This window comes from Mirounga leonina, unplaced genomic scaffold, assembly GCF_011800145.1.
Source record: "Mirounga leonina isolate KUSES-001 unplaced genomic scaffold, KU_Mleo_1.0 Mir_170, whole genome shotgun sequence".
NCBI classification, from domain to species: domain Eukaryota; kingdom Metazoa; phylum Chordata; class Mammalia; order Carnivora; family Phocidae; genus Mirounga; species Mirounga leonina.
Window position 1 is genome coordinate 11,951,536 of NW_023270433.1, and position 12,860 is coordinate 11,964,395.

At 43.1% G+C, this 12,860-nt stretch overlaps 2 protein-coding genes and 1 pseudogene across 3 annotated transcripts in view; 1 reads left to right on the forward strand and 2 right to left on the reverse strand.

Moving 5' to 3' along the window:
* LOC118017720 overlaps window positions 1-1,139 on the reverse strand; it is a 1,499-nt pseudogene extending 360 nt beyond the window's left edge.
* The window catches only part of LOC118017723 (olfactory receptor 1L8-like), a 224,418-nt gene that overhangs the window by 46,115 nt on the left and 165,443 nt on the right, over window positions 1-12,860 (forward strand). The window lies entirely within an intron of this gene.
* Window positions 6,369-7,464, reverse strand: LOC118017725 (olfactory receptor 1L6-like). Its single transcript, XM_035015880.1, is given in 2 exon segments — window positions 6,369-6,604; window positions 6,607-7,464. Coding segments are annotated over 2 exon segments (927 nt in total). The 5' UTR covers window positions 7,298-7,464.

The window sequence follows — 12,860 nt, forward strand, 5'->3', positions numbered from 1 at the left end:
TGAGGGCTGGAAATACACCAGAAAAAGCGTCCCATAGAAGAGAGTGACCGCTGTCAGGTGAGAGCCACAGGTCGAGAAGACTTTGTGCTTCCCCTCAGCCGAGGGGACCCTGAGGATGGTGTGCATGATGTGGGTGTAAGAGACCAGGACACAGGTGAGAGGGACCACGCCCGAGAGGACTGCGTCAGCAAACATCATGACCTGAAAGAGCTGGGTGTCTGAGCAGGCAAGTTTGAGGAGAGGGAGAAGGTCACAGAAAAAGTGTGGGATGGAATGGGAGGCACAGAAGGAGAACTGAGACATGAGGAGGGTGAGGGAGAAGGCCAGGGGGTGGGCGCAGAGCCAGGATGCGGCGACCAGCAGCAGGCAGCGTTGGGGACACATGATCGTGGTGTAGTGGAGAGGAAGACAGATGGCCACGTACCGGTCATATGCCATCACGGCCAGCAGGAAGTCGTCCAGCAGGACCAGTGCTATGAAGAAGTACATCTGCACGAGGCACCCAGTGTGGGAGATGGTGTGTTGTTGTGTGAGGATGTTCACCAGCACCTTGGGGACAATGGTGCAGGAGAAGCAGGTATCGATGAGGGACAGGTTGGCCAGGAAGAAGTACATGGGGGTGTGGAGGTGCTGGTCAGCAACTATGGCCAGGATGACGAGCAGGTTCCCCAACACGGTCACCAGGTACATGCCCAGGAAGAGGCCAAACAGGAGAGGCAGCTGCTCTGGGTGTTCAGAGAAGCCCAGGAGCAGGAAGTCAGCGATGCTGGTGTGGTTTCTGATTGCCATTTATAGTAGCCAAATTGCAGGAAAATCTTGCTTAAATGTACATAGACTCCAACAGGTTATACCATTCAAAGCTTTTCCTCTGTTTTTTGTGTTCTTTTTAAATGTCACGAAAATGCACTCCTTTCTCTCATTGGTGAGCACATAAGCATGTACAGAGCTGAGAACTATGGACAGTAGCAACAGGAGATCTTATTGGGGGTGAAGTTTGCATTTTAGGTGTCTTATAAATTGTTCTGTAGACCTCCTGGATGAGGCTGAACTGGAGCTTAGCTAGGAAGAAACTTCCCAGGTCTTAGTCCACTCTCCACTTTTTTAAAAACGAAAATCTCAATTTCATAGGCTTAGAGGTCTGAATAAGATATCTCGGGGAGGGGCATTTACTAGACAACTATTAAGGGGAGTCCTCTCTGTCTAAACCATTACTTTTTATATTTTGGGTAAGTTATTTACATCCTTTGAGCCTCATTTTCTTTACCTGTAAGATGTAGACATAAACCTACCATATGGGACTGTTGAATGCATCAAAATACCAGAATCACTTAAAGCTTTTTTCAGGACCTGTGATGTAAAATCCAAATTGAGAGATTTTATCTCATGCATTTGGATGTATGGAAGGATGAAGTCACAAACACGCAGTGGCAGCCATGCTCTTTGATGTGGCGATAAGATACATTCTCTCTGGGTGTGACAAGCCTTCACTGGGCCCCAGCCTCCTTGCCGGCTGTGATGTTGAACAAGTCTGCTCAGTGTTTCTGGCCTGAATTTCTGCATCTGCTTAAAGAGGATAATAATGCCCAAATCAGAAGGTCGTTGAGGATTAAACTAGATGAGGATTGTACAGAACTAGAACAGTGACTGGCTTATATCTAGTGCTCGTCAAATAGTAGCTTTCCCTGATATTATTGTTTTCTCTTGACAGAGGTAACAAAAGGAGGCTGCCTTCTGGAGTGACCAACTAGTCCTTCATGTTTGCCCAGGACTCTTCTGCTTTCAAAACTAAACATCTCACTTCTGGGAAACACCCTCAGCCCTGAGCAAATTGGACTTTTTCTTGGTCCCTGTCTGTGGGAAGCTGAGTTTTGAAAACTGTAAAGTTTCATATATAGAGTTGTAAGTGCCATTGCCACCAATTTCATCATCATGCTCTTGGGTGGCGATGGCTCTGACCTAGTAGCACCATGACAAAGCTTGCACTCAGACATGTGACATGTGCAGGCCCAGGGGTGAGTCCCAGGTGTATGTACCATCATGGCCACATCATTTGCCTTCTCAGAACCTTGATTGGAAAATGAGCCTAAATAAATCTATTGCAAATACTTCTGATACTTAAAAAAAAAAAAATGAGCTAGGGCGTGCTGACCTATTCATTGATGTGGAGACTGTTTCACTCCTCGGGTGGTGGGATAGACTGATTCTGCAAGCCACTCCCATCATCCAGTGGGCTGAGAGGGAGTGGTCCATGCATAGTCCAGGGGTCTTGAGCACTGTTATTGCACAGCTCCAATGTCTTGGCCACTGCCAGGGACTTGGGGACCCCTGATCTGGACTGACCAGGCTGGACTCTTAGGGAATTCATGGATATCAAGTCAAGACTCTCCTTGTGGTGGTTAAGCGAGCCAAGTTGTATTTGCCTGAGACCAAGGAAGGGACGGGAAAGGAGGAATAGGGGAGGAGGAGAAGGAAGGGTGTGTGTGTGTGTGTGTGTGTGTGTGTGTGTGTGTGTGTGACCAGTGCCTCCCATCTCTACCCACCTCAGATCTTACCTGGAAATTCTGACCATCCTCAGATTTTGTCACCATCACTAGGTGTTGGGTCTGTCTTGCCTATTTGGTTTGCTTTCCCTTCTTCTCCTCAAGAGGACTTGCTAAGGGGCACCTGGGTGATGCAGTTGGTTAAGTATCTGACTCGGCTCAGTTCGGGATCTCAGGGTCGTGGGATTGAGCCCCACATCGGGCTCTGTGCTCAAGGTGGAGTCTGCCTGGGACTCTCTCTCTCCCCCTCTGCCCCTCCCCCAACCTCTAAAACAAATAAATAAATCTTAAAAATAAAAAGAGGACTTGCTACAACCTCAGTGTTCTTCCTCCCCTGTAGCAGCAGCATGGACTGAAGAGTTGGAGCTGGAGCAACCCATCCTCAGGAATAGGAGCCAGGAAGAGTATCTCCTGGCTCCTATTTTCACATGGAGTATCTCCTGGGACCTAATCCCCAATCTCCTAGTTAGAGACAAGATGGGGCAAATGTCCAACCTCCCAGCTGGCCCTTTGGGCCCTGGATTTGTGAGTCCCAGCAGTGTCAGGAGCACCTTTGTCTCAGAGTGACCAAGTCTGTGACTCCTAAGAGTACAAAAATAGTGATCTGAAGGGGCACCTGCACCCCAGTGTTCATAGCAGCAATGTCCACAATAGCCAAAGTGTGGAAAGAACCAAGATGTCCATCAACAGATGAATGGATAAGGAAGAGATGGTGTGTACACACCCACCCACCCACACACCCACACAGAAACCTCCCCACACAATGGAATATCACTCAGCCATCAAAAAGGATGGATTCTTGCCATTTGCAATGGTGTGGATGGAACTAGAGGGTATTATGCTAAGTGAAATAAGTCGGTCAGAGAAAGACAAATATCGTATGATTTCACTCATATGTGGAATTTAAGAAACAAAACAAATGAATGTAGGGGAAGGGAAGGAGAAACAAAATCAGACGAAATCAGAGAGGGAGACAACCCATGAGAGACCCTTAACTCTAGGGAACAAACTGAGGGTTGCTGGAGGGGAGGTGGGTGGGGGGATGGGGTAACTGGGTGACGGGCATTAAGGAGGGCACCTGATGTGATGAGCACTGGGTGTCACACACAACTGATGAATCACTAAATTCTACCTCTGAAGCTAATAATGCATTATATGTTAATTAAGTTGAATTTAAATAAAAAATTAAAAAATTTGAGTATAGTCGACACACAATGCTACATTAGTTTCAGGTGTACAACATAGCGATTCAACAACTCTGTAGGTCAGGCTGTGCTCACCACTAGTATAACTGCCTTCTCTCACCAACGACACTGTTCCAGTAGCATTGACTGCGTTCCCTCTGCTGTACCTTTTGTTCCTGTGACTTCTTCATTTCATAACTGGAAGCCTGTACCTCCCACTCCCCTTTGCCCATTTTGTCTGCTCCCCACCTCCCTCGCCTCTGGCAACCATTGGTTCTGTATTTATAGCCTGATTCTGCTTTTTGTTTGTTTATTCATTTGTTTCGTTTTTTTAGATTCCACATGTAAGTGAAATCATATGGTATTTGTCTTTGTCTGGCTTATTTCACTTAGTGTGATACCCTCTAGCTCCATCCATGTTCAAGTTTATGTTTTTGACATTCATTCATATTGATACTTGTATCTACAGGTCATTTTTTTTTATTATGTTAATCACTATACGTCACATCATTATTTTTTGATGTAGTGTTCCATGATTCATTGTTTGCGTATAACACCCAGTGCTCCGTGCAGAATGTGCCCTCTTTAATACCCATCTACAGGTCATTCTTTTTCACCGATGCATAAGAAAGGTTCACATTGTCCTACCTAATATCTTTAGGGCTTTTCATTTTGGAATTCAGAATCTTTCTAATTTTAGATATATAAGTGTGTACATATTTATGATGATTTGATATGCATATACTTTGTGGAATGATGACTTCACAGAGTTACTGTTTTTGTTCTGTGGTGAGAATGCTCAAGATTATTTACTCTCCTGGCAAATTGCAAGTGTATAATACAGTATTGTTAACTATCGTCACCATGCTGTTCATTAGATCCCAGAACTTATTCATCTTATAGATGAAAGCTTGTACTCTTTGAAGGTCCATTTAATCATCCGCCATACCTTTTCTTTTCCTCTCCAGGAAGGTGACTACATTTTTTCCCTCCCTCTTTTATATCCAGTCCCCTTAGTTCCTCCTGGGTAAAGTTTTATTTTTTCCCCCAACTTTTCTTCACTTGTTCCTTCACATCCCACAGCTTTAGATTGTATTTCAGAAGTTTGAAGTGCTGAACAGCATTCCTTTTTTTTTTTAAAGATTTTATTTATTTATTTGACAGAGAGAGACACAGCGAGAGAGGGAACGCAAGCAGGGGGAGTGGGAGAGGGAGAAGCAGGCCCCCCACCGAGCAGGGAGCCTGATGCGGGGCTCCATCCCAGGACCCTGAGATCATGACCTGAGCCAAAGGCAGACGCTTAATGAATGAGCCATCCAGGAGCCCCTGAACAGCATTCCTCATGAAGATTCTCTTTGGTAGTGAAATTCTGGATTGGAGGGAGGATGGATGGAGAAAAGAGGCTGGGGGGCATTTTGTTATTATGGATATTGGGGAGACCTTCTCTGTACTCACTGGAATTCCTAAGAAAGTTGACAACGTAGTGGTAAGGTCCTAAAGACCAGATCATTTATAGTGAAACACTTGGAAACACTGAAATAATTTCAGGAGACACTTAGACTGAACTCACTTAGAGGATGTATGACATTATGACTATTTCCCACCTCATTACAAATCTTCAAATGTTATTTGGGAAGGGTCCATAGACACACTTTCATATAATTTTGATATAGTGGCTGAAATTTTCTGGGGCTTGTTATATGCAAGACACTGTTCCAAATACTTAAAACATAAATAATATATGTCTTAGGACACTTGTTACATCGTTTAATCCCCACAACAATCCACTTTTCATATGAAAATTGAGGCACAGAGAGGTTAATGTACTTGCCCAAGATCATGGGATTGGTAATGGTGGATTGGGCTTCCAGGCCAAGTGGTATAATTTCAAAACTAGGAAACAGAAGCTCAGAGGGGTTAAGTAAATGATTCAAAGTCATCAAATTCAGAATTTTTCCTTTGACACCCACAACCATGTAGTGGGATTATTTATTGTATCCATTATGTAGATGAGGAAAATGAGAGTTCAGGACACTTAGTGGCTTGATTATGGTCACACAGTTTGTGAGATCAAGTTGTAACTTAAGTTTTCACTCAGAATCTTAGGATCTTATTACTATGCCAGTGAAGCTGCCTTCTCTGACAAATATGTGAACAGCTTTGGAGATGTTATGAGCTGATCTAAAGGTAGTAAGAAGATCCACTAGCCAGACCCCAGGAGTTTGTGCATAAGATGAATAACTCATATGATGAGAACATTGACTTAACTGAGGCTTCGTATGAGCTGACCCATATCCCAACAGGTTAAAAAAAAAATTACTACAGAAGTTTTTCTGGCTTTTCATCATACTTTTTACACAACACTGGTTATGTCTGTGACATGAGCCAGAGATTGCAAATGAAAAAAAAGGAAACCATGTGTCTGATACAGTAAGACATCAATATCTGTGTCTCATTTTATTTATTTTTACCAAAAAGTATAATAACCTATTGCAATTGTCTCATCTCCACTTATTGAACTGTAATTAATTTTGAAGACGGAACTATGATTGATGTATCTTTGCAATATTTTCATAATTCTGTACAGTTCCTGGCACATAGCAGGTGTTTCATGGGTTCTTGTTGAATGAATGAATGGGTTTTGCTATTCTACCCTTCTGATCAGCTTTTTCAAGGCCTGTTTCATGTCCTTATTCCTAAGACTGTAGATAAAAAGGTTCAGCATGGGGATAACTACTGTATAGATGACAGTGACCACACGGTCCTTTGTCACTGAGTAGGTGGATGAGGGGCAAATGTACACAAATATTATGGTTCCATAGAATAGCGCCACAACCATGAGGCGGGATCCACAGGTGGAGAAGACCTTGTACCTGCCTCCCCGGAAGGGACCCTCAGAATGGCATGGGTGATAAAAACATAAGAGACAATGATCAAGATGAAGGGACTCATGATCACCACAGAGCCCTCTGTGAAGGCCAAAAGCTCATTGATGGAGGTGTCAGAGCAGGAGAGCGTCAGCAGTGGCTGGACGTCACAGAAGAAGTGGTGGATGACGTTGGGCCCACAGAAGGAGAGGCGGGCCATGAGAATCGTGTGGGTGAGTGAGTGGAGGTGGGACAGCACCCAGGATGCCATCACCAGCAGGAGACAGTGCTGGGGGCCCATGGTCGTTGTGTCATGCAGCGGGTTACACATGGCCATGTAGCGGTCAATAGCCATGGCCACCAGGAGGAAGCTGTCAGTGATCCCAAAGGCCACAAAGAAATACATCTGTGTGAGGCCCTGGGCAAGGGGAACCTTCTTGCTCTTGCTCAGCATGTTTGCCAGCATCCTTGGCACAATGACACTTGTAAAGCAGATGTCCACCAGGGACAGGTTGGAGAGGAAGAAGTACATGGGGGTATGGAGGCGGGCATCCCCCCGGATGGCTGCAGTGATGACTGAGTTTCCAGCCACGTTGACCAGATACATGGCGAGGAAGCTGGCAAAGAGCCAGCCCTGCTCTTTGGGGTCACTGGTCAGTCCCAGGAGGAGGAATTCAGTCATATGGCTCTGGTTTCTCCTCAGCATTGATTTCCTGTAAGTAAAAAATATGAAGGAATGTTAGGTGTGTGTCCTGTCTTGGAGTCTCCAGTTGTTATAAATTCTTCTGAGTGACTGGTATAGTTGATGGGAGTATGGATTTTGGTGTCACAGCTTTCTGGCTTTCCATTTTGGCTCTGTCACTGATTTACACGGAGCACAAAGTCACCTCCTGAACTTTCATTGCCTTCATCAGTGAAGGCAGAAATTATGTAATTTACCTCCTCGGACTATTCTCTTTTGGCCAGGATTTCTCTCTGTTTGGCTTTCTAAAACTGGATATCAGAAGATCTTCTCCCTGAAGAAAAGACAGATACATATCCTAGAGGGCATGTTCTTAGCTCCAGCCTCTTTGGGAAAAGCTTGCAGAATGGGTTTGGGTGTTGGAATAACATATCAGAAGTGTCATGAAACTGGACAGGCTACAATCCCCCAGGAGGTGACATATGGTATGAGGCAGGCCACTTTCTGGCAGTGGGAGGGCTTCTGTCTGGTTTGATTAAACTTTTTATTTCATGCAGGTGGGTGGCATTAAGAAAGTCATAACAGGAGTAACAGGTGCATATCGTGACAGTAGATTAGAGTGGAGTAGAACCATAGGTGCTTGTCTGAGCATGAAAATTATATAAAAGGTGCAGATAATACTGAGAGGATTAGATAGCAAAGTTCTGGGCTTCAGGAATTGGGTTCTTACCCTTGAAATAGGTGCAGAGAAGCAAGATCCAGAAGGAACAAAGCAGGACCCAGTTTGGAAGGAACTGTGGCTCCGCTCAGCAGTTATAAAGGCAGAGACTCGGCTGCCATGGGACACAATCAGAAATCCATTACCTGCCTTTCGTGCCCAGGATCAAACTCTGGCTACTGGCCAGAATGACTTAATCCTGAGTCAGTCACTATGTTCCTGGCCTCAGGCTCCTAATGTCCACCTTGCCTAGGGTCGGGATTAGTTCCAGAGCAGAACTCAGGGAGAGATTTGCAGATGCGTGTCAGTGACTCCAGGTAAAGGGAGAAACAGGTAAGGGAAGATGCGTGAGAGGAAGTCTACACTCAAGGACACTGAGTATCAATGATTTTTTTTTCCTGATGATTAAAGCACTGAAATAAAATCCTTTGTAATGTTGGAAAGGACCCATACTGTCTGCATATCTCTGGGCATTTTTCTAAGGTACAGAAGCATGAGCTTCTAAAGTATCTTTTTTTCTCCCAAGTGCTTGGAACTTTGGACCAAAGTGATTTCTCCTACTAGGAAGGACACAATGAGACATCATTGACACGGGGAGGCCCAGGATATCATTTCAGGGAGGGTAGAGATCTGTTTGGCTGTTAGACACTGTATCCCCAGTTCACCACCATATCCTCGTAGCAGGTGCCCAGTGCAAATACTGAACACATCGAGAGTATTTACATGTGCCAGGCACTGTATGATGATTTAATCCATGTAAGAACTCTGGCAGTATACAGATGAGGAAACTGAACTGTAGATTTATTAGAGACTTACCCTTGAAATGGGTGCAGAGAAGCAAGTTCCAGAAGGAACAAAGCAGGACCCAGTTACTGCTCAGTAACTTGCTCAAGATCATATTATTAGTAAGTGGCTCTATTTCCAACCCAAGCAGTTTGGTCCTTAGGGTCTTGTTCTTTGCTCTTATGCCATATTACTCCTCTGCCTGTTATATATTTGCTCACAGTATAAACTCAGAAGGGACAACTTTGACAGCAACTTGAATGATGGGGGCATGTTGCATATGTGGCCAGAATTAGCTTCTTTGGATCAGGAGAATTAATGGAAACAGTCCAGGATTTGGTTTTAGTCCTTGTGTAGTTACTTACCAGCCATTTCCCTTGGAAGATCTTTGTGCCTTGTTTATTTTTCTCATGGAAAAATGAGAGAAGTACAACACCATTTCCATTAGAATGTGTGGGCATCAAATGAAAACATATCTGAAAAGTGGTTTGTAAATGAGCAGGTGCTATATCAGTGGAAATTGTATAAATAATATATAATGTAAAGTAATCTTTGATAATGGAAAATAATAATCTTCATATTTAATATATAGTACCTGGTTTAGCTAGTTAAGACAAAAGAAAGTGAGGAAGTAAGTGTGTGTGAAATGGTTGGGGTGATCACTGAAAGGAGAGCAAGGTTGTAGCTTCTGGAGAGGTGCAGGACAGGCAGTAATAGAATTTCCTGGTCAGAGAAGGGGAAGGGACAGAGATTCCAGTGGGTTTTCTGCAGTAGTGATGGATAAGTTAAGGGGCCCAGTGCTGACAGTCTTCCCACAACCAGGTCACTGAGAGTTTTTTTTTTTTAAGGTGAATATTCTTTTTAAAAAAATTTTATTTAAATTCAACTAATTAACATATAGTGTATGATTAGTTTCAGAGGTAGAATTCAGTGATTCATCAGTTGCATACAATACCCAGTGCTCATTACATCAAGTGCCCTCCTTAATGCCCATCACCCAGTTACCCCATCCCCCTCACCTCCCCTACAGGAACCCTCAGTTTGTTTCCTAGAGTTAAGAGTCTCTTATGGTTTGTCTCCCTCTTTGATTTTGTCTTATTTTATTTTTCCCTCCCGTCCCCTAGGATCCTCTGCTTTGCTTCTTAAATTCCACATATGAGTGAAATCATCTGATATTTGTCTTTCTCTGATTGACTTATTTCACTTAGGGTTTCAAATAGCTCAGCAAAGCCAGATGACCTTTCTTCATCCAGTATTTTGGATTTACTCAAGTCTTTTGATGTGGGGCAAGAGACTGGTTTGCTACAGCACCCTCATTCCTATGATTATCTCTATGCATCCTCCTTGATTCCAAGGCAGGATGCTTCTGAGCTGAGACAGTGGGAGACATGAAGAGGACAGCAAGAGGCAAGGGAGCATGATGATGGGGTAGGTTCATGTGTGAGGTAGTATCAAGGGCCTTGCCCAAGAAGTTTCCAGTTAAGAAGCAAATGACTGAACTCCTACAACTCAATAGTAAGAAACCTAATAACCCAGTTAAAAAATGGGTTAAGGACTTGAATAGACATTTCTCCAAAGAAGACATGCAGATGGCCAACAAATACATGAAAAGATGCTCAACATCACTCATCATCAGGGAAACCAGAACCAGAATGAAGTATTGCCTCACACCTGTTATGATGGCTATTATCAAAGAAACAAAAGACAACAGGTATTGGCAATGATGTGGAGAAAAGCAACCCTTCTACATTTTTGGTGGAAGTATAAATTAGTACAGTCATTATGGAAAACCTGTATGGAGGTTGTTCAAGAAATAAAAAAAATAGAATTACCATATGCTCCAGCAATTCCACTTCTGGGTATATATCCAAAGCAAATAACTATTTTTGAAGAGATATTAGCACTGTTATGTTCATTACAGCATTATTCATAATGGCCAAGGTGTGGAAATAACTTGACTGTCTATTGACAGATGAGTGGAATGTGTTATATATCTACAATGAAATACTATTCAGCCTTAAAATTGAAGGAAATTCCGCCAGATGTGACAATGTGGATGAATTTTAAGGACCTTATGCTAAGCAAAATAAGGCAGCCACAGGAAAAAAATACTTCATAATTCCACCTATATGATATATCTAAAATAGTCAAATCCATAGAATCAGAAAGTGGAATGGTGGTTTCCAGAGGCAGGGGGAGGGGGCAGTGAGGAGTTACTGATCAATGGGCGTAAAGTTTCAGTTAAGCAAGATGAATAAGCTCTAGAGATCTGTTGTACAACATGGGATTTATAGTCAATAATAATGTATTGTACACTTAAATATTTGTTGAGGGTAAATCTCATTTAAGTGTTCTTACCAAAATAAAATAAAATTTTTTAAAAAAGGAAGCAAAATAATGACAGCAGAGAGGGGGTTGAGGAGAGTATTACAGGACCTCTCAATCTCAGGACCATGTCGGGTGTGGACTGGGTTGGGTTCAACTGCAAACTCCACTTAGTAGCTTCGTGGCTAGGATTGAGGGCTCTGAGATCAGACAGTCCTGGGCTCAAGTCCTAGCCTCACCAGATTTTGGCAGAGTGACTTGGGCAAGCTGCTTAACCTTAAGCCTTTAGTTTTCTGGTTTAGAAAACAAGAATTATATAATAGGATTTGCCTGTAGGCAGTTACGAGGATTCTCATAATACGCATACAAATCAGTTAGTAATTTAAGTGGGACAGAATAAACTGATAAATCCCAGCTGTAATTATTTCTTTTTATTTACTTATTTATTTATTTTTTATTTTTTTAAAGATTTTATTTATTTATTTGACAGAGAGAGAGCGAGAGCAGGAACGTAAGCAAGGGGAGTGGGAGAGGGAGAAGGAGGCTTCCTGCAGAGCAGGGAGCCCGATGCGGGGCTCGATCCTAGGACCCTGGGATCATGACCTGAGCTGAAGGCAGACGATTAACGACTGAGCCACCCAGGTGCCCCCCAGCAGTAATTATTTCTGTTCAACCTTATTTAATGGATTTGTATATGTAAACCTTAGGAAACTGGCACATAATCGATGTTCAATAAGTACCTGAAGAAATATACAGAGATCTAAATAATCTGAGTCAGAAGAACACTCAGAAATCATCCCTTCCAAGCCACCACCCAGGGCAGGAAACTGGCAGAAGCCCTGAGGGTGGTCATCCAGCTTGAATATATCTGGTGACAGGGAACTAGTGAGTTCCCTTCCAATTTTTGGAATTGCCTTCCAATTTTTTATCTGTGGGTATTTTTGGTATTAAAGCCAAGAGTCAAGAATTCTAAACCTCACACTTCCAATATCCTTTCTTAACTGATTTCAGTTACAAGTGACCACAATTTTGTTCTTCTTTTACTTGTGGAGCTACTGATTTGTTCAGCATTCAGTAAGTACTTTCTGAGTGCCGGCAGTCACGGTAGGTCCTGGGGACACAGGGGTGAACAGATAGTAAGTCACCCGACAGGTGCTTGAAGACAGTGGCCATGTCTGCCTGCATCTTCACTTTTCCACGTCCACTGTCTCCTGCCTCCTCCGGCCTGACCCCTTCAGGACACAGCTTCTAGTTCTCCCCCATCTCCAGTCACCCTCTTCCTCCATCCCATGACTGACACTCCTATGTGACAGACCCATCATCAGCAAGGTAGAGTGTGAATAGGGACTCAGGAGTCCCAGGATCTTCCTCTTTACCCAGAAGAATCTTGCTTTCATGTGTTTTACTGATTTTTTTTTTAAAAAAGGATGATTTTGAAGACAAGCTCTCAGTGCTAAAGAAAAATATCAAAACTGAAATTCTAATTTACACGATCAATTTGCAGAGGGCCAGTTGAAACCTGAAGAAGGAAGTTGGTTATTTTTGTATTTATTATACTAAAGTATAGTTGACACACATGTTACAATAATTTCAGGTGCACAACATAGTGATTTGAAAACCCTCTACACCATGCTATGCTCACGGTAAGTGTAGCTACCATCTGTCACCAGTTAACGTTGCTATTACAGTACATTGACTATGTTCCCTATGCTGTAGCTTTCATCCTCATGACTTATTTATTCCATAACTGGAAACCTGTAT